At 45.3% G+C, this 22,986-nt stretch overlaps 1 protein-coding gene across 1 annotated transcript in view; it reads left to right on the top strand.

The window, feature by feature from the left end:
- The window catches only part of SAE1 (SUMO1 activating enzyme subunit 1), a 405,755-nt gene that overhangs the window by 19,360 nt on the left and 363,409 nt on the right, over window positions 1–22,986 (top strand). The window contains exon 2 of the mRNA XM_069207582.1: window positions 2,855–2,966. Within this exon, the coding sequence (XP_069063683.1) occupies window positions 2,855–2,966 (112 nt within the window). The remainder of the gene's footprint in view (window positions 1–2,854; window positions 2,967–22,986) is intronic.

Raw genomic sequence — 22,986 nt, 5'->3', positions numbered from 1 at the left:
AACACAAGCATGGTCCATGGCCCTCACAACCACATGGGAGATATCACTCAATGCCCGCTTTAGATACACACAACTCAATTACTTAAAACCAGACATATTTAACCCCAATTCCATAAAACGCATGTTCCCACAGTCCACCTCCGAGTGCCCAAGGTGCGGAGTTGCGGAGGCAGACTTCTACCATATGACCTGGAACTGCCCACCGCTTCTCCGTGTGTGGCACAACGCCACAAAACAGATCGCCACATGGTCGGGATTATCTCTGACCCCCACACCCGAGTCCTGCCTGTTAGGGATACGCCATAGGCGAAATAAAGACAGACAAAAACACAGATGCGCAGATTTAGAGCTAATTATGCTTAAGCAGCTCATCGCAACACAATGGAAATCACCCAGCACCCCAGACATGCAAAGATGGACCAACGACCTGACACACTGGACTAATGCAGAGATACAAGTACTGTGTACACTCCGGGACATCGGGGTCGAGGTTAAAGGTGCAGAAATATGGGACACCTTCCTGGATCAGTTACAGGGAAAGGACGACACACGCCCACCTTAGACTGCTAACACAACAGTCACTCAAAGGGAGAGGAAAACATTTTTAAAAAAATGCCACACCAAAAGAACGCAGGAAATGACCAGTCACAAAGAACAACAAACCGCACAGAATGCAGGCAACAATTGAGAAAATGCAAAACCAAGACAGGTGTAATAGACATTACGACTAAGATACAGCTCCCTCGCCACTCAGCGTCCTCCCCAAGGAAAACAGCGATACCCAGCATCTATGCCCGCCACTCCCTTCCCCGTGTGCCCTGCGCGACTCCTCCCTCCACTGGCAGACAACAACGAGACCTTCAGATATATTATTATAGAGCAAACGCCCATTCACATCAATTCCCTCCTATCATCCAGTGCACTCCCCCCCCCCCCCCCCCCCCAATACCATATCTCCCCCTTCTCTGCTATCTCTTTTCCTCTCTCTTGATGGAAATTATGTCAAATTTTGATGATTGCCTCAAAACAAGAAAACGGACAAGATAATGTATCGTAAAATGAAAAGCAATGTAATCTACAGGTGAAGCAACCTGCAACACAAATCCGACAAAATGTTGAGATAATTATAAATAACCGAAAATCTCAATAAACAGATTAAAGAAAAAAAAAAGTGTCTTTAGAGGCCTTCAGGAAAAAAGGCAAAAATTTCCAATGAAGAACTACTCTGGGTTCCTTGCACCTGGGCGGGACAAGTCAGTGCTTATGATTTACCATGGAAATTCTCCTACGAGAGAACAGAAGTTACAGGTAAGAAACTATTCCTTCTAATTTTGTACGCATTCCACCAACTTGCATCTGCTCTACAAACATGTATCATTAATCAGCTAGCAGCAGCAACAAAAGAAGAAAGAAGGTAGGATGTTCTCTATTTTCAAGTTTTACTATAATGATTGCATAGTTCCACATTGGTTATTTTGTTGCCTTTGTGAATGGAGATGTAGAAGACGGAAAGCGCGAGGAAAAGGAGAAATCATTGTATAGCCCTCCCTTCCAATACAATATAGCATAATGAACACAACAGTTGATAGCAGTGACCATTTAAGGAATTGCAAGAAGCAACAGGCTTTTTAGGATAAGGAAACCCACTTGTTCTTGGTATGCTTTTTCATCAGTAGCCTTACCCGTCCTGCTGAGATAGTACTGACAGGACGTGTGCTACTCCTTTCTCTCTTTTTTTTTTTTTTTTTTGAGTGAGTTCTTTATTACAGCCGCCTACTGGACATGTCGAAGGGATCCCAACTATTAAATTCACCTAAATTAAAATTAAAATTAAAAAACAAAAAAGGGATTTGTAATGTGTGCTTTTGACTCATACTTCATCAAAGACGTCAGCATGTTTCAGGCTTTATTAATGCCCAAGCTGGTCAAAGGCTTTCATCTGGACTAATAAAGACCTCTAACTAAATACTACACGTAAACGTTCATACATATCACTTATCCAGAAACCATTGTTTCATAACTTATTAGGTTGGCTCCAGTCCTCATGGTTGTAATGGGAAAGATACCTTCTGTAGTCACACATTTGTCAAAAGGTTGTGGCTATGTTAAATACTTACTGGTGGGCCTAATAGGTATTTAACATGGCCACATTCTCTTGACGAATGTGTGACCACAGAGGGTGTCTCCCTTGTTATGACCATGAGGGCTTTATGTACCCTAGTTAGGGCTTTTGGATCAAACCTAATAACTTATCAAACCATAGTTTCTCATAAGTTCTTTGTTTTTTTAAATCTTACCCACCCTACCCTTAAAAAAAGGAATGTCTTTGGGTTTACCTTGAGGTAATTTTAAAAGAAGTGGCGAGGCCTCCTTCTGTAGATAAACCATTTTCTTCTGGAAATTCCTTAGCGGTTACTGCTATTAATTGTCACATTCATTGTGGTACATAGCCTCTCTTCTTTGACACAAAATACATTATTTTGTGATTACTTGGCCTGATAGGTAGACAGTCAACACAATCCTGTTTAACAATCTGTGGAGTTAAAACCAATATATTTCATGTTAATTACATTTGTCCCTTTTAAGTTTGTGCCATTTTATTTCTTTGTTTGTTATAAGGGGACACAATTACCAAATGTTTCAGTTTGTTTTAAGAGTTGATTGTAATTGATGGTACTTTAAAGTGAATGTTTCTGTATTTGATTAGAACACTACTGCACTAACTCAGAAGCAAGCTTCCCAGTCTCTGAAGAATGGGACTTTCAGGAAGAAATTTTGACGTTTCAGAGTACTTCTGATTTTGCTTTTCTTAACTGAATATGCTACTGATCTGTTTATTCTTATTTTTCCCTAGGTTGCGTGCATCACAAGTCCTCCTAGTAGGAATGAAAGGTCTTGGAGCTGAAGTGGCCAAGAACCTTATTTTGGCTGGAGTCAAAGGGCTGACGATGTTAGATCACCAGGAGGTAGGAATGGGGTAACATAAACACATTTCAATTATAATAAAAAGTGAGTCAGTTAAAGTGAAATTATTCTGGTATCTGTTTGTAGTTGATTTGTCACACAAAGCTTACTTAAAGTATCTGCTGTGCCCGCAAGCTGCGTGATTACTAATATAGAAATGCAAAACGTATGTTTCAAGAAAAAGAATCGGCAATGCCATTTGTGCTTACATGTAGCTACTTGCTCCCAGTAGTGATCAATAGTTAACACTTTTAACTTTTATGAACAAAAGATAGGAGAGGTTTAAAACAAAGCTCAAAGCGCACATGAATTGGGTGTAGATGTCATGTGAAATAGTAGGTTTTTAGCTTCTGTGTTGTATATCTACCCTAGTGCACCTAAGATTTGCTAAAGTTCCTTTGCTGTTTTTTTCACGACCAGGTCGATTTCATGCTACAGATTGTGTGGGCTCAAAAGCAGTGTCACTGGCTGGGAAGTTCCCTTTCTCTTAACATTTCATACACACTTGAGAAGGTGACAGGGAAGGGCCCAGGACCCTGTCACTGGCATAAGTTGTCAATAGATAGATTGTACCCACCCACTTAGAGTCTCTGGCTTCCCCCCTCTGGCAGTTTGTGGTGAGCCTGCATGCATAAGACACAGTGTTTTGGTTTTTCTCGTATGCATGCTCTTCTTTGTGGGGTGGTGCTGTTGGGGGGGTGGGGGGGGCAAGGGTAGAGGGTATGGAAGGTGGTTGGGGTCCCCAGGAAGGTGGAAGTAGTGTGTCCCTATGTAAACGCAAGTGTTAGGATCGGGTACTGCAGAGTAACATGGAGTTGTGGTTTGAACACTTTTCCTGTGTTTTCTGGCTGCAGTCTCTCCAGCACATACTTGGGGAATGTGTACATGCTGTAAAGAGCACACCATATTTTCCATTTTTTTCAGCTGTTACTTATGTTTGTTTACTAATTGGGCTCACGACCCCCAGGGGTGAATAAAGGTGCAAACTGGCCATACCCCTTTACTGTTCATCTTGGTCCAGGTCTCCTACTTAGTATTGCAGCCACCCATACATTTGTATGATCACCTGATGGCAACTTCTGTGTGATTTACTACTCTGTCAAAACTCCACAGCCTACCTTCTTTCTACACTATCTTTAAAGGTGCCTCGCCGACACCCCATTGAGCTGCTATGTAATTTATTTGCCATTGGCAAAGTTCTCGTCCAAACAATTCAGTTCTGGTATAGAGCCTGGTGAATGTTTAAAGCAGCAGGACTTAAATAGCTGACCTGAATATCCTTGAGCCTGACGTGTCCCACAGTGCTTGGGCTCCTCTATCCCCTAGAACATATTTTGAAAACATGGGCCAAAATTGTGCATTTTAGAGCAGTTTTAAAATATATTTGCTATATAATAACAACAACATAAAAGGAATAACATAGAGAGCCATGAATTTTGTAAGCAGTTCTGAAGGGCCACTCATGAAACATTCCATTACTTTTATGGTGTGTCAAGTCTGAATCTCCCCATAGATGCTAGAGAAGGAGGGTCGAGGTGGTTTACTGTAGGAAAGTACCATCTTGCCTGGCATGTTACCCCCATTTTTCACTGTATATATGTTGTTTTAGTTGTATGTGTCACTGGGACCCTGCCAGCCAGGGCCCCAGTGCTCATAAGTGTGCCTGAATGTGTTACCTGTGTAGTGACTAACTGTCTCACTGAGGCTCTGCTAACCAGAACCTCAGTGGTTATGCTCTCTCATTTCTTTCAAATTGTCACTAACAGGCTAGTGACCAATTTTACCAATTTACATTGGATTACTGGAACACCCTTATAATTCCCTAGTATATGGTACTAAGGTACCCAGGGTATTGGGGTTCCAGGAGATCCCTGTGGGCTGCAGCATTTATTTTGCCACCCATAGGGAGCTCTGACAATTCTTACACAGGCCTGCCACTGCAGCCTGAGTGAAATAACGTCCACGTTATTTCACAGCCATTTTACACTGCACTTAAGTAACTTATAAGTCACCTATATGTCTAACCTTTACCTGGTAAAGGTTAGGTGCAAAGTTACTTACTGTGAGGGCACCCTGGCACTAGCCAAGGTGCCCCCACATTGTTCAGGGCCAATTCCCCGGACTTTGTGAGTGCGGGGACACCATTACACGCGTGCACTACAGATAGGTCACTACCTATATGTAGCTTCACAATGGTAACTCCGAATATGGCCATGTAACATGTCTATTATCATGGAATTGCCCCCCTCTATGCCATCCTGGCATAGTTGGCACAATCCCATGATCCCAGTGGTCTGTAGCACAGACCCTGGTACTGCCAAACTGCCTTTCCTGGGGTTTCACTGCAGCTGCTGCTGCTGCCAACCCCTCAGACAGGTTTCTGCCCTCCTGGGGTCCAGCCAGGCTTGGCCCAGGATGGCAGAACAAAGGACTTCCTCTGAGAGAGGGTGTTACACCCTCTCCCTTTGGAAAATGGTGTGAAGGCAGGGGAGGAGTAGCCTCCCCCAGCCTCTGGAAATGCTTTCATGGGCACACATGGTGCCCATTTCTGCATAAGCCAGTCTACACCGGTTCAGGGACCCCTTAGCCCTGCTCTGGCGCGAAACTGGACAAAGGAAAGGGGAGTGACCACTCCCCTGACCTGCACCTCCCCTGGGAGGTGTCCAGAGCTCCTCCAGTGTGCTCCAGACCTCTGCCATCTTGGAAACAGAGGTGCTGCTGGCACACTGGACTGCTCTGAGTGGCCAGTGCCACCAGGTGACGTCAGAGACTCCTTCTGATAGGCTCCTTCAGGTGTTGCTAGCCTATCCTCTCTCCTAGGTAGCCAAACCCTCTTTTCTGGCTATTTAGGGTCTCTGTCTCTGGGGATTCCTTAGATAACGAATGCAAGAGCTCATCAGAGTTCCTCTGCATCTCTCTCTTCACCTTCTGCCAAGGAATCGACTGCTGACCGCGCTGGAAGCCTGCAAAACTGCAACAAAGTAGCAAAGACGACTACTGCAACTCTGTAACGCTGATCCTGCCGCCTTCTCGACTGTTTTCCTGGTGGTGCATGCTGTGGGGGTAGTCTGCCTCCTCTCTGCACTAGAAGCTCAGAAGAAATCTCCCGTGGGCCGACGGAATCGTCCCCCTGCAACCGCAGGCACCAAAGAACTGCATTACCGGTACCCTGGGGCTCCTCTCAGCACGACGAGCGAGGTCCCTTGAATCCAGCAACTCTGTCCAAGTGACTCCCACAGTCCAGTGACTCTTCAGTCCAAGTTTGGTGGAGGTAAGTCCTTGCCTCCCCACGCCAGACTGCATTGCTGGGAACCGCGTCTTTTGCAGCTACTCCGGCTTCCGTGCACTTCCGGCAGAAATCCTTTGTGCACAGCCAAGCCTGGGTCCACGGCACTCTAACCTGCATTGCACGACTTTCTAAGTTGGTCTCCGGCGACGTGGGACTCCTTTGTGCGACTTCGGGTGAGCACCGTTTCACGCATCCTCGTAGTGCCTGTTTCTGGCACTTCTGCGGGTGCTGCCTGCTGCTGAGAGGGCTCTTGTCTTGCTCGACGCCCCCTCTGTCCCCAGACGCAATTGGCGACATCCTGGTCCCTCCTGGGCCACAGCAGCATCCAAAAACCCTTACCGCACGATTTGCAGCTAGCAAGGCTTGTTGCCGGTCTTTCGGCGGGAAAACACTTCTGCACGACTCTCCACGGCGTGGGGAATCCATCCTCCAAAGGGGAAGTCTCTAGCCCTTGTCGTTCATGCAGAACCTTCAGCTTCTACTGTCCAGTAGCAGCTTCTTTGCACCCACAGCTGGCATTTCCTGGGCATCTGCCCATCTCTGACTTGCTTGTGACTTTTGGACTTGGTCCCCTTGTTCCACAGGTACCCTCGACTGGAAATCCATTGTTGTTGCTTTGCTGGTTTGTGTCTTTCCTGCAGAATTCCCCTATCACAACTTCTATGTCCTTTGGGGAACTTTAGTGCACTTTGCACTCACTTTTCAGGGTCTTGGGGTGGGCTATTTTTCTAACCCTTACTATTTTCTTATAGTCCCAGCGACCCTCTACAAGGTCACATAGGTTTGGGGTCCATTTCTGGTTCGCATTCCACTTTTGGAGTATATGGTTTGTGTTGCCCCTATCCCTATGTGTCCCCATTGCATCCTATTGTAACTATACATTGTTTGCACTGTTTTCTAATACTATTACTGCATATTTTGGTATTGTGTACATATATCTTGTGTATATTTGCTATCCTCATACTGAGGGTACACTCTGAGATACTTTGGCATATTGTCATAAAAATAAAGTACCTTTATTTTTTGTATATCTGTGTATTGTGTTTTCTTATTATATTGTGCATATGACACTAGTGGTACCGTAGGAGCTTCACTCGTCTCCTAGTTCAGCCTAAGCTGCTCTGCTAAGCTACCATTATCTATCAGCCTATGCTGCTAGACACCCTATACACTAATAAGGGATAACTGGGCCTGGTGCAAGGTGCAAGTACCCCTTGGTACTCACTACAAGCCAGTCCAGCCTCCTACATTTACCTGCAACACAATTTGGTAGAAATCAGTGGTTTCTAATTGTAGTTTTCATTCCAATTTTCCTAATAACCTGAAAAAAAGTCATAGGTTGTATAACAGTTCTAAAAACCTGGGCATGCAGTACAACCAGAGCTCATCCGATTTATGTCTTTCTTCCAGTAATTCCCTCAGTTTAACCTTCCAGCTCCCTTCAAATACATTTTCAGTTCTATATTATTACTTGTAATCTACTTGGAGTTAGGGGCATGGTGGGAAAATTAAAAGTTCCACTGATCTAAACTTTAGGCGGACAGTGTAGCTATTATGCAGGTTAGACAGATCTCATAGCCATAGACATTAGAGCTTCCATCCCAGTCGCACACTCCTTAGATATTCGGACGGCAGACTTATCGATAAGGCTGCACCTATCTTTAGTGGTCTGTCTCCAGACAGCTATTGCGTTGATAGTGATGCAAAAAGGAGGGTCAGAGGCTTGTGGTATCCCTCTCAACTCTTTGACAGCCTTGAGTACTTTTCTTCTCAGTCCCTAAGGGCCTTAATAGTGCATGAGAGATGGGCTGCACAGTGCATTTTAACTTGCTGTTTGCTTTTGCTGTTGATCTCTTAGGTACAGAATCTGTGTTTTGTAGCCTTCCACGAAAACAACAAGGTGATGGATGGAATGCGTGAATTAATGTTGGCCACGGGCCATGCTCAGGCCGCATCCCAATCCATTGTGTTTTTGCCCACCATGCCACCCTAGTTAGGACCCAGCCACATACCAATCAGTCTTGACCCTGCTACCCACGGGAACAGTCCAGCCCGAACTGCCAGGCCGGGTCCTCCCTGGAGTGGAAACAAGCATCTTGGGACCAGTTTCAATGTATCACCACTCATTAGCCAGGCTAGCTCGAATCCAGGGGCACAGTGAGCCTCTGACCTGCGTCTTGGCATACCTGGCACACTTACGGCAGCAAATACAAAAAACAACAAGGTGATGGATGGAATGCTTGAATTAATCACAGCTACTGGCAATCTCCTGGGCTGCATCCCAATCCATTTTTTTTTTGCCCACAATGCCACCAGAGTTTGGACCCAGTCACTTACAAATCAGTCGTGATCCAGCTCCGTATGGAAACAGTCCAGTTCAAACTGCCAGGCCAGGTCCTCCGGGGCCGGAAACAAGCATCCTGGGATCGGTTTCAGGGTGAACCTGATCAGCCAGGCTAGCTTGAATCCAGTGGCATAGATGTAGTAACTGGGCCATCCTTTAATAACATTCCTGCTTTTACTTTCTTATCTCTGCCTTTTCAAACCTAAAGTATTTGGCCCTTTGGAGCACCTCATCCGCAGGGAGCTCCAATACTAATTTATTTCTTTGCTTAAACTGTGCCTCAGTTCACAGCCAATACTGTAGCTACAGACTTCTTTACAGTTTAAAATGAATGTGTTCGTTTTAGAAATGCAGTCCAGCAACAGCATGTTTACCTACTGAATTAATTGAGGTTTCAAATCACTTTTTTAATTTTTCTAAATGAAATAAAGGCAAGCACTTCTGTGACCTGCTTCAGGCTGGTGCAATTAAGCAACATTACGTTTTTTGCCTTTTCAAACATAAAATATAAGGAAATGCCTAGTTTTGCATGTTCACCCCCACATTGCTGGGCTGATGGTGCTAGTTTTTTTTTATCTGATAATGCACTGGTGCTGCTAACTACACCTCAGTGCCAGTGTTCTGACCAAATGCAAAGTATATGTTCAATTGGATGCACCCAATTGGCAAGGCCTTACTTATAAGTCCCTAGTAAATGGTAGCCAGGGCATATAAGGTAGTGTCCACTCAGGGCTGCATCCCTATGTGTGCCACCCTTCATGTGACAAAACAAAAAGTGTCTTCCAGTCTGCCACTGCAATTCTACATTGCCACTGAAACCCATGCCAAAGCTACCATGCCTCTTAACACTATATATGTCTCCCATAGCAAAGGCCTATGGATTCCTCTGTCAGGGTGGTGTTTTTTGCTAACTGAGACATACATATTTCGATATGTCTTGACAGCAACACTTAGAAATTGTTGTTTTGCTGTGGGTAAAGCTGGTAGTCGCACTGAATAACTCAGAGTTACTGGGTGGCATCCCAACCCAGCTAACTTTTGACAGGGTCTGCCAAACTGGGTTGTAAGGAAATGCCTCCTTGGCATGGTTGCCCCCTGACTTTTTGCCTTTGCTGATGCTATGTTTACAATTGAAAGTGTGCTGAGGCCTGCTAACCAGGCCCCAGCACCAGTGTTCTTTCCCTAACCTGTACTTTTGTATCCACAATTGGCAGACCCTGGCATCCAGATAAGTCCCTTGTAACTGGTACTTCTAGTACCAAGGGCCCTGATGCCAAGGAAGTTCTCTAAGGGCTGCAGCATGTCTTATGCCACCCTGGAGACCTCTCACTCAGCACAGACACCCTGCTTGCCAGCTTGTGTGTGCTAGTGAGGACAAAACGAGTAAGTCGACATGGCACTCCCCTCAGGGTGCCATGCCAGCCTCTCACTGCCTATGCAGTATAGGTAAGACACCCCTCTAGCAGGCCTTACAGCCCTAAGGCAGGGTGCACTATACCATAGGTGAGGGTACCAGTGCATGAGCATGGTACCCCTACAGTGTCTAAACAAAACCTTAGACATTGTAAGTGCAGGGTAGCCATAAGAGTATATGGTCTGGGAGTTTGTCAAACACGAACTCCACAGCACCATAATGGCTACACTGAAAACTGGGAAGTTTGGTATCAAACTTCTCAGCACAATAAATGCACACTGATGCCAGTGTACATTTTATTGTAAAATACACCCCAGAGGGCACCTTAGAGGTGCCCCCTGAAACTTAACCGACTATCTGTGTAGGCTGACTAGTTTTAGCAGCCTGCCACAAACCGAGACATGTTGCTGGCCCCATGGGGAGAGTGCCTTAGCATCTCCACCCAGTGCAGGCTTTGTTACTGGCCTCAGAGTGACAAACACCTCCCCCAGGCAGGAATTGTCACACCTGGCGGTGAGCCTCAAAGGCTCACCTCCTTTGTGCCAACCCAGCAGGACACTCCAGCTAGTGGAGTTGCCCGCCCCCTCCGGCCAGGCCCCACTTTTGGCGGCAAGGCCGGAGAAAATAATGAGAAAAACAAGGAGGAGTCACTGGCCAGTCAGGACAGCCCCTAAGGTGTCCTGAGCTGAAGTGACTCTAACTTTTAGAAATCCTCCATCTTGCAGATGGAGGATTCCCCCAATAGGGTTAGGATTGTGACCCCCTCCCCTTGGGAGGAGGCACAAAGAGGGTGTACCCACCCTCAGGGCTAGTAGCCATTGGCTACTAACCCCCCAGACCTAAACACGCCCTTAAATTTAGTATTTAAGGGCTACCCTGAACCCTAGAAAATTAGATTCCTGCAACTACAAGAAGAAGGACTGCCCAGCTGAAACCCCTGCAGCGGAAGACCAGAAGACAACAACTGCCTTGGCTCCAGAAACTCACCGGCCTGTCTCCTGCCTTCCAAAGATCCTGCTCCAGCGACGCCTTCCAAAGGGACCAGCGACCTCGACATCCTCTGAGGACTGCCCCTGCTTCGAAAAGACAAGAAACTCCCGAGGACAGCGGACCTGCTCCAAGAAAAGCTGCAACTTTGTTTCCAGCAGCTTTAAAGAACCCTGCAAGCTCCCCGCAAGAAGCGTGAGACTTGCAACACTGCACCCGGCGACCCCGACTCGGCTGGTGGAGATCCGACACCTCAGGCGGGACCCCAGGACTACTCTGATACTGTGAGTACCAAAACCTGTCCCCCCTGAGCCCCCACAGCGCCGCCTGCAGAGGGAATCCCGAGGCTTCCCCTGACCGCGACTCTTTGAACCTAAAGTCCCGACGCCTGGGAGAGACCCTGCACCCGCAGCCCCCAGGACCTGAAGGACCGGACTTTCACTGGAGAAGTGACCCCCAGGAGTCCCTCTCCCTTGTCCAAGTGGAGGTTTCCCCGAGGAATCCCCCCCTTGCCTGCCTGCAGCGCTGAAGAGATCCCGAGATCTCTCATAGACTAACATTGCGAACCCGACGCTTGTTTCTACACTGCACCCGGCCGCCCCCGCGCCGCTGAGGGTGAAATTTCTGTGTGGACTTGTGTCCCCCCCGGTGCCCTACAAAACCCCCCTGGTCTGCCCTCCGAAGACGCGGGTACTTACCTGCAAGCAGACCGGAACCGGGGCACCCCCTTCTCTCCATTCTAGCCTAGGCGTTTTGGGCACCACTTTGAACTCTGCACCTGACCGGCCCTGGGCTGCTGGTGTGGTGACTTTGGGGTTGCTCTGAACCCCCAACGGTGGGCTACCTTGGACCAAGAACTAAGCCCTGTAAGTGTCTTACTTACCTGGTTAACCTAAAAAATACTTACCTCCCCTAGGAACTGTGAAAATTGCACTAAGTGTCCACTTTTAAAACAGCTACTTGTGAATAACTTGAAAAGTATACATGCAATTTTGATGATTTGAAGTTCCTAAAGTACTTACCTGCAATACCTTTCGAATGAGATATTACATGTAGAATTTGAACCTGTGGTTCTTAAAATAAACTAAGAAAAGATATTTTTCTATACAAAAACCTATTGGCTGGATTTGTCTCTGAGTGTGTGTACCTCATTTATTGTCTATGTGTATGTACAACAAATGCTTAACACTACTCCTTGGATAAGCCTACTGCTCGACCACACTACCACAAAATAGAGCATTAGTATTATCTCTTTTTGCCACTATCTTACCTCTAAGGGGAACCCTTGGACTCTGTGCATGCTATTCCTTACTTTGAAATAGCACATACAGAGCCAACTTCCTACATTGGTGGCAGCGGTGGGATACAAGACTTTGCATTTGCTGGACTACTCAGCCAATACCTGATCACACGACAAATTCCAAAATTGTCATTAGAAATTCATTTTTGCAATTTAAAATTTTTCTAAATTCTTAAAAGTCCTGCTAGGGCCTTGTGTGTTAAGTCCCTGTTTAGCATTGTCTTTTAGAGTTTAAAAGTTTGTTAAAGGTTTGAAATTAGATTCTAGAAACAGTTTTAGATTCTTTAAAAAGTCTTCCAACTTTTAGCAAAATAATGTCTGATACAGAGATGAATGTGGTGGAACTCGACACCACACCTTACCTCCATCTTAAGATGAGGGAGCTAAGGTCTCTCTGTAATATCAAAAAAATAACCATTGGCTCCAGACCTACCAAAATTCAGCTCCAGGAGCTGTTGGCAGAGTTTGAAAAAGCCAACCCCTCTGATGATGACATCACAGAGGAAGAAATTAGTGACTTGGAGGCCAATGTCCCTCCTCCAGTCCTAAATAGGGAGAACAGGACCCCTCAAGTCCTGTCTCCAACTGTGTTAGTCAGAAATAGTGAGTCCCTCACAGGAGGGTCCCACATTTCTGAAATCACTGAGGATGCTCTCAGTGAAGATGACCTCCTGTTAGCCAGGATGGCCAAAAGATTGGCTTTAGAGAGACAGCTCCTAGCCATAGAAAGGGAAAGACAAGAGATGGGCCTAGGACCCATCAATGGTGGCAGCAATATAAATAGGGTCAGAGATTCTCCTGACATGTTAAAAATCCCCAAAGGGATTGTGACAAAATTTGAAGATGGTGATGACATCACCAAGTGGTTCACAGCTTTTGAGAGGGCTTGTGTAACCAGAAAAGTGAACAGATCTCACTGGGGTGCTCTCCTTTGGGAAATGTTCACTGGAAAGTGTAGGGATAGACTCCTCACACTCTCTGGAAAAGATGCAGAATCTTATGACCTCATGAAGGGTACCCTGATTGAGGGCTTTGGATTCTCCACTGAGGAGTACAGGATTAGATTCAGGGGGGCTCAAAAATCCTCGAGCCAGACCTGGGTTGACTTTGTTGACTACTCAGTGAAAACACTAGATGGTTGGATTCAAGGCAGTGGTGTAAGTAATTATGATGGGCTGTACAATTTATTTGTGAAAGAACACCTGTTAAGTAATTGTTTCAATGATAAACTGCATCAGCATCTGGTAGACCTAGGACCAATTTCTCCCCAAGAATTGGGAAAGAAGGCGGACCATTGGGTCAAGACAAGGGTGTCCAAGACTTCAACAGGGGGTGACCAAAAGAAAGGGGTCACAAAGACTCCCCAGGGGAAGGGTGATGAGACAGCCAAAACTAAAAATAGTAAAGAGTCTTCTACAGGCCCCCAAAAACCTGCACAGGAGGGTGGGCCCAGAGCCTCTTCACAAAACAATGGGTACAAGGGTAAAAACTTTGATCCCCAAAAGGCCTGGTGTCATAGCTGTAAACAGCATGGACACCAAACTGGAGACAAGGCCTGTCCCAAGAAAGGTTCCACTCCAAACTCCCATCCAGGTAACACTGGTATGGCTAGTCTCCAAGTGGGATCAACAGTGTGCCCAGAGCAAATCAGGGTCCACACTGAAGCTATTCTAGTTTCTGAGGGTGGGGTGGATTTAGCCACACTAGCTGTCTGGCCGCCTAACATGCAAAAATACAGACAGCAACTCTTAATTAATGGGACTAGAATAGAGGGCCTGAGGGATACAGGTGCCAGTGTCACCATGGTGACAGAGAAACTGGTTTCCCCTGGCCAATACCTGACTGGAAAAACTTACACAGTCACCAACGCTGACAATCAGAGAAAAGTACATCCCATGGCAATGGTTACTTTAGAATGGGGAGGGGTCAATGGCCTGAAACAGGTGGTGGTCTCCTCAAATATCCCAGTGGACTGTCTGCTTGGAAATGACCTGGAGTCCTCAGCATGGGCTGAGGTAGAACTAAAAACCCATGCAGCAATGCTGGGTATCCCTGAACTGGTGTGTGTGAAAACAAGAGCACAATGCAAGGCACAGGGTGAACAAGTAGAGCTGGAGTCTGGAAGAATGGCCCAGCCTACCAAGAGAACAGGAAAGTCAGTTGGGAAACCAACTACAACACAGCAAAAGAAAGGGAACCTCTCTTCTCAGGAAGAAGTTCTGCCCTCTGAGGGAACTGAGCCTTTGGAGCTTGAACCTTATCAGGTTGAGCTCTTAGGCCCAGGGGGACCCTCAAGGGAGGAGCTGTGTAAGGGACAAGAAACCTGTCCCTCTCTTGAAGGCCTTAGGCAGCAAGCTGCTGAAGAGTCCAAAGGCAAGAAAAATGGAACGCATAGGGTCTATTGGGAAGATGGACTCCTGTACACTGAGGCCAGAGACCCCAAACCTGGTGCCACTAGGAGAGTGGTAGTGCCTCAGCTGTTCAGGAAGTTCATCCTAACATTGGCCCATGACATTCCCCTTGCTGGACATTTGGGACAAACCAAGACGTGGGAGAGGTTAGTCAACCACTTCTACTGGCCCAATATGTCCAACATGGTTAAGGAGTTTTGCCTCTCCTGCCCCACCTGTCAAGCCAGTGGTAAGACAGGTGGACATCCAAAGGCCCCCCTCATTCCACTTCCAGTGGTGGGGGTTCCCTTTGAAAGAGTGGGTGTGGACATAGTTGGTCCACTGGAACCTCCCACAGCCTCAGGAAATATGTATATCCTGGTAGTAGTGGATCATGCTACCAGGTATCCTGAAGCTATTCCCCTTAGGTCGACTACTGCCCCTGCAGTAGCCAAGGCCCTCATTGGTATCTTTACCAGAGTGGGTTTCCCTAAGGAGGTGGTGTCTGACAGAGGTACCAACTTCATGTCAGCATACCTAAAGCACATGTGGAATGAGTGTGGGGTGACTTATAAATTCACTACACCATACCATCCACAAACTAATGGCTTAGTTGAGAGATTCAACAAGACATTAAAGGGCATGATCATGGGGCTCCCAGAAAAACTCAAAAGGAGATGGGATGTCCTCTTGCCATGCCTGCTTTTCGCTTACAGAGAGGTGCCACAGAAGGGAGTAGGATTCTCACCCTTTGAACTTCTGTTTGGTCATCCTGTAAGGGGACCACTTGCCCTTGTTAAAGAAGGCTGGGAGAGACCTCTCCATGAGCCTAAACAGGACATAGTGGACTATGTACTTGGCCTTCGCTCTAGAATGGCAGAGTACATGGAAAAGGCAACCAAAAACCTTGAGGCCAGCCAACAGCTCCAGAAGTTTTGGTATGACCAAAAGGCTGCACTGGTTGAGTTCCAACCAGGGCAGAAAGTCTGGGTTCTGGAGCCTGTGGCTCCCAGGGCACTCCAGGACAAATGGAGTGGCCCTTACCCAGTACTAGAAAGGAAGAGTCAGGTCACCTACCTGGTGGACCTGGGCACAAGCAGGAGCCCCAAGAGGGTGATCCATGTGAACCGCCTTAAGCTCTTCCATGACCGGGCTGATGTCAATCTGTTGATGGTAACAGATGAGGATCAGGAGGCAGAGAGTGAACCTCTCCCTGATCTTCTGTCATCAGACCCAAAAGATGGCACAGTAGATGGAGTGATCTACTCAGACACCCTCTCTGGCCAACAGCAAGCTGATTGTAGGAGAGTCCTACAACAGTTTCCTGAACTCTTCTCCCTAACCCCTGGTCAGACACACCTGTGTACCCATGATGTGGACACAGGAGACAGCATGCCTGTCAAGAACAAAATCTTTAGACAATCTGACCATGTTAAAGAAAGCATCAAGGTGGAAGTCCACAAAATGCTGGAATTGGGAGTAATTGAGCGCTCTGACAGCCCCTGGGCTAGCCCAGTGGTCTTAGTCCCCAAACCTCACACCAAAGATGGAAAGAAAGAGATGAGGTTTTGTGTGGACTACAGAGGGCTCAATTCTGTCACCAAGACAGATGCTCATCCAATTCCAAGAGCTGATGAGCTCATAGACAAATTAGGTGCTGCCAAATTCTTAAGTACCTTTGACTTGACAGCAGGGTACTGGCAAATAAAAATGGCACCTGGAGCAAAAGAGAAAACAGCATTCTCCACACCTGATGGGCATTATCAGTTTACTGTTATGCCCTTTGGTTTAAAGAATGCCCCTGCCACCTTCCAAAGGTTGGTGAATCAAGTCCTTGCTGGCTTGGAGTCCTTTAGCACAGCTTATCTTGATGATATTGCTGTCTTTAGCTCCACCTGGCAGGATCACCTGGTCCACCTGAAGAAGGTTTTGAAGGCTCTGCAATCTGCAGGCCTCTCTATCAAGGCATCCAAATGCCAGATAGGGCAGGGAACTGTGGTTTACTTGGGCCACCTTGTAGGTGGAGGCCAAGTTCAGCCACTCCAACCCAAGATCCAGACTATTCTGGACTGGGTAGCTCCAAAAACCCAGACTCAAGTCAGGGCATTCCTTGGCTTGACTGGGTATTACAGGAGGTTTGTGAAGGGATATGGATCCATTGTGACAGCCCTCACTGAACTCACCTCCAAGAAAATGCCCAAGAAAGTGAACTGGACTGTGGAATGCCAACAGGCCTTTGACACCCTGAAACAAGCAATGTGCTCAGCACCAGTTCTAAAAGCTCCAGATTATTCTAAGCAGTTCATTGTGCAGACTGATGCCTCTGAACATGGGATAGGGGCAGTTTTGTCCCAAACAAATGATGATGGCCTTGACCAGCCTGTTGCTTTCATTAGCAGGAGGTTACTCCCCAGGGAGCAGCGTTGGAGTGCCATTGAGAGGGAGGCCTTTGCTGTGGTTTGGTCCCTGAAGAAGCTGAGACCATACCTCTTTGGGACTCACTTCCTAGTTCAAACTGACCACAGACCTCTCAAATGGCTGATGCAAATGAAAGGTGAAAATCCTAAACTGTTGAGGTGGTCCATCTCCCTACAGGGAATGGACTTTATAGTGGAACACAGACCTGGGACTGCCCATGCCAATGCAGATGGCCTTTCCAGGTTCTTCCACTTAGAAAATGAAGACTCTCTTGGGAAAGGTTAGTCTCATCCTCTTTCGTTTGGGGGGGGGGTTGTGTAAGGAAATGCCTCCTTGGCATGGTTGCCCCCTGACTTTTTGCCTTTGCTGATGCTATGTTTACAATTGAAAGTGTGCTGAGGCCTGCTAACCAGGCCCCAGCACCAGTGTTCTTTCCCTAACCTGTACTTTTGTATCCACAATTGGCAGACCCTGGCATCCAGATAAGTCCCTTGTAACTGGTACTTCTAGTACCAAGGGCCCTGATGCCAAGGAAGGTCTCTAAGGGCTGCAGCATGTCTTATGCCACCCTGGAGACCTCTCACTCAGCACAGACACCCTGCTTGCCAGCTTGTGTGTGCTAGTGAGGACAAAACGAGTAAGTCGACATGGCACTCCCCTCAGGGTGCCATGCCAGCCTCTCACTAACAGCGAGGTGTCACCTCTGCCTGGATGGCCTCTTAAGGGATTTACCTGGGGGCATGCTTCAAAGGGGAATCCACCTTTAATGGACCACCTGACCCAACACCCCAGAGCACAATCCCATTTGTCCCTGTAGATAGCGTGGAGACCGGGCCAGAGAGGGGAAACTTGTTTTTACCATGGGCATGTTGTCCTCGGGTTGCCACACCTCTAAGGTGGGCTACCTTGCTCCTCACTACCCGGGAAGGGTCGTGCCATTTTAAACGGGTTGTGTCATCTTAAAGGAGGCAAGATTATGGTATTCTGGGGTAGCTAGATGCCACACATTCGAGGGACGTTATCACTAGGTAGGAGGGTACCTAGTAGCCTATTGGCTTGTGATTGCATGGTCCCCTCAGTGCACTTTCCTGGGTTGAGTTTAGCACGTTGACCCTCAGTAGTCGCTGGACTTACAGAGAGGGCAACAAGACAACTCCGTTATTGTCTATGTCAGTCATTCTGTAAAGTTTGGATCTTGCTCTGAAAATGCTTTTGTGGCCAGGTGACTGTCCGTAGTCTCCTCTATGGCCCTCTGTCCTGTCGGACTTGTAACCCAATTTGGGTTGGAGCTGCAGAACTAACTTTTCTAAACTGTTCAAAACTTTCTAAAGTTTTTGTTGACCAATGCTTGTTGGCAGTTGATACTAAAGTTATTATTCCTTTAAAATCTATATCTCTGGAACACTCTAGTGGATTTTGATGATCAAGGTCTCTAAAGAATCCTAAAATTCGAATCTATTATTCTCACCCGGTGTCTGTTTCTTTTGTGTTTGTGAGATTCTTATTCTTTTGTTTGGTGGTGTTAATGCTTTACATTTTGTTCCTTTGCTAAGCCTTAATGCTTGCAGCCAGAGCTACCCAGGGTTGATGTTAAGGTTGAGTAAACGTTCATGACTGGACCGAAGACGGTATCTGTGAGAGTACTGCACGGTAAGGCTACAGCCATACCATGTAGTACACCCCAAATCCTCACATAAAGTTTGCTACTTTTTGGAGCACCCCACCACGTGGAACACAAAAATTAATTTATTTCTCTTCTTAATATGTGCCCCACTTTGTATTTTAATCTCCATTCCATAAAAAGTGTCTTAAGCACCCTTTGAGTACTACAGCTACTACAATGCCACAATACCACAGTTTTTCCTCCCAATCTGTTCTAAGATGGCCTCTGCCTACATATACTCCTCCTGCACAGAATTTGTTTCATTTAAGGTCCTGGAAAGCAGCTGCCAGCATCAGTGGTTACTACTTCGGGAGCGTTCTTTTTAAACTACGATGTAATGTATTGCTTCTCGCATGCACAATGCACTTTTAACAATATTAACATGCACGTGCTTTAAAATAAAAAAGAGACACATTCAGTTTAATGAACTGTCAAGTTCCCCATTTTTTTTTTATGTGAGTAACAGCCTCACATTATTTTGGATGTAAGCAGTTTTAGGCTCATCTAACATTCTTTAAACAAGGCTTGCCCCCAAAACATAGCTGCATTCTCCTTTCGTGTACTGCACTCTGCCTCATTCAAGACGGAGAAGATACGGTGTCACAGACCGAGCTGCCGACTTTGGAACTGGGGAACAACGTTCAAGTCTTGCCTTACAATTTTGTGATTATGTAAAAATAACTTAATTATCCTGTGAATAACACAAAAAAATATGACCTTGTGCAGTGTACCTGGTGCACATGTAAAGCTGTTCAATATCTTTGGTTTGAGTTTGTGCTTTATAAAACTGTGGAAAAATGATGTAGTGCCTACCACACCAGTTGAGTCAAGTCTGCAGCCATTAGCGCAGAGTTGTTGGGCAGTGGAAGATGGTATGCCACACTATCAAACAAATAACACAGTTTCTACTGTTTGATATCCTCACATTCTCAGGTGCACCGATGCTGCAATACACGGTGTGCAACAATTATTATATTTCTCCTTGCCAACTGCTTTACCAAAAATTTGTTATCACAAATCACACTTTTCTTAAACCAAATTTAAACGCTCAAGGTATGGGTCACTCTTTTAAGATCTGGGTGCTCATTAGGCCTGTATGCCCATTTGCACTTTATATCATGCGTCACTTTTATGCACCCATCTTTCATGTTGCTTTCTTCATCCCTACTCTTTTTGAAACGTTTTTGGTGTTTCCTGATTATACTTTTTTTTCTTTGCAACACTGTTAGTACTGTACTTTTACCTTTTCCATTTGTTTCCTTTGTACTCTGTAATGGGCTAGTTTTTCTTGCTCTCTATATAATACTTAGGCCTTTGTGTTAAACAATACAAAACACATTCCATTTGCCTATAATACAGCATTATATGAGAAAATAGCAACAAACCTTAAATTCAGTTAGGATTTTTTTTTTTTTTTTTTTTTTTTTTTTACATTTCTAGTCACTCTTAAAAGCCCCTGGGGCAACTTCAACAACTTTGAAGCCGATAATAACATCTTTTCCTACTAAAGAACACGCCAGACATTAACCACTGTCAAGGAAGGACGAAGTGTTGAACACGCCAGACATTAACCACTGTCAAGGAAGGACGAAGTGTTGACGCATGTGTTCTTTGATATGGAAGCAATATGCTACAGGGTTCACACACATATGCCAACCACTGTAAACTGTCTTTTGTTATTATTGTGACTCTTAGGTCGCCCACATTCAATGTCTCCCTGTATTCACTTATATTCAGTTGCTTCTTTATTTTTCAAAACGATTACTTTTTGGGACAAGGTTCAATGTTCTTTATTTCATATCTTTTCCATTTGCACTATTGTAGGACACACAACTCCAAAATACATTTTGTTTACACACCTTGACTTCTGTTTTCTGTGGAATTTTTGCTTTGATTACAACTCATACATTCCTTTTGATGTCTATTCCTCCCAGGCCCCGTGTTGACAATGCTTGCGCAGGGCTCATTGATTTGTTACACTTCAGTCATGCTTTGATGCACATGACTCATGTTTTCCCACACATATCTGTAAATTCCAAACAAACAAAGGTGTAACGAAAGCATATTATTTTAGATGAAATCAGCTTTGGTCGTATTTAACATACCTTGCTAAGGCAAGACTCACCCCAGATCACATCTGCATTCTCCTGTTTCCCTACTGCACCAAGTACCTTATACAAATAAAAGTCAATGTGATATTATGGCCTGAGCTGCCAACTTTGTAACTGTGGAACCACCTTCTAGTATCAGCCTTGACTAAACATTTACTGATTAAGTAATTTGTCCGGAATCTTCCAGTCCATCACAGCATACCAAAAATATATATAGTTCAGGTACACTAATTTAAGGCCTTTCTGGTTTTCTTTTTGCTTTCTCTAAATATTATTTACACCCTTTCTTTAAAAATAAAAGCCACACACCCTTTCCCTTTAATACAGCATTACATTAAGAACAGCAGCTGATTAGCTTCGAGCATTTTTTCTTACAGGCTGATCCTGCAACCACAGACTTATTGAATGTTTGAAATTACTTAGTTCATTTTCAAAATGCATTCTGTTTGATGGCATGTTTCATCTGTGCCTCTACAACACACTAACATGGTTTACAATAGCTCTACATTTTCCAGACAATATAGTATCTAGAGATTTGTTTACTGGTGTTTTTTTTTCTCTGTTTTATTTTTGCATGCTTTAGGTGTTTCCTATTTGCAAATTATTTTCTTGGCAACATTGTTACTACTGCACTTTGTGCATTACGTTTTTAGGTTTCACCTGCACAGCGCTTTGCAGTGTGCTTGCGAAATCTCTTGCAATTTAAAAAAAATAAATAAAAGTAAAAGAAGCTTACAGCCCACCCAATACTTAACTTTCCTTACCATTTGTTGATTCTAACATCGCTCTAATTCACATGCTTTTGATTGATTTTTTTACGTTGCACTTCTTCCTGCTCTGCTTTGTGTGTCCGTGCCATGACAAGGAGGCCCAAGTGCACCTTCTGGTCACTACTACTACTTCTTTCTTCTTTCTTCTTCCTCTTCTTTGTTCTTCTTCCTCTTCTTCGTTCTTCCTCTTCTTCTTTCTTCTTTCTTTTTTCTTCTTCTTCTTCTTTCTTCTTCTTTCTTCTTCTTTCTTCTTCTTTCTTCTTTCTTCTTCCTCTTCCTCTTCCTTCTTCTTCTTTCTTCTTTCTTCTTCCTCTTCCTCTTCCTCTTCTTCTTTCTTCCCCTTCTTCTTTCTTCTTCCCCTTCTTCTTTCTTTCTTCTTTCTTCCTCTTCTTTCTTCTTTTTCTTTCTTCTTCTTCTTCTTCTTTCTTTCTTCCTCTTCTTCTTTCTTTCTTCCTCTTCTTCTTCTTTCTTCCTCTTCTTCTTCTTTCTTTCTTCCTCTTCTTCTTCTTTCTTTCTTCCTCTTCTTCTTCTTTCTTTCTTCCTCTTCTTCTTCCTCTTCTTTTTCTTCTTCCTCTTCTCCTCTAATGGGCTGTGGCTGTTTGCGCAGGCTGCCGGCTCTGAGTCTTCCACAGCTCGAAAGCCATCTGCAAATGTTACAGTTTATTTCACCAAAGGATATTAATATTGCATTAACTGTATTTAACTTTTTCCTAAGCACCAATGTTGGCCACCAGTGCTTGAGCTGATTGTGTGCATGTTTTAAAGAAAGGAGAAAGGGTTTCTTTTTTTGTTTGTTTCTGATCTGTTTGTTCTAATGTGGCACTGCTGGGAGAGGTCTTTGAAGGGGAACTTGGGCCCAGGGTCTGTTCAAAGCTTCCTGGCTCTGTCTGAAGACGCGCAAGGAGCTTGCTCCATTAAAAGTTTATTGTCAAAAAACTTAAGTTAATGAGAAAGAAGTCTCTGTAAGTGAATTCCCCTATTTGTATCCCCAAAGATATGGGAGTGCTTTGCATGAGCACCATTTATATTACACAGATACTTTCATTTTGTTTTTTTCCTATTGCACTCAGGGGGACTCAGTGATTTGCTCAGGATCACAGGATGTTGAGCGATGCTGAGACTCACCTGGTTTCACAGTTCCAAATTTGGCAGCTCTGCCTTCGACATACATTAGTTGTTAACCCACCACTCCCCACCTGCAGCCATTATATCTAACAACACCTCCTCCCCCGCTTTTAAACCACCACCACCACCTCCTCCTCCCGCTGTCTGTTGCTTTACCCATGCCCCTGTACTAGGAAGAACAAAGCACTGTTCATTTCAATGCATAAATACT

This window comes from Pleurodeles waltl, chromosome 9, assembly GCF_031143425.1.
Source record: "Pleurodeles waltl isolate 20211129_DDA chromosome 9, aPleWal1.hap1.20221129, whole genome shotgun sequence".
NCBI classification, from domain to species: Eukaryota; Metazoa; Chordata; class Amphibia; order Caudata; family Salamandridae; genus Pleurodeles; species Pleurodeles waltl.
This window is presented reverse-complemented; position numbering and strand designations above follow the sequence as displayed.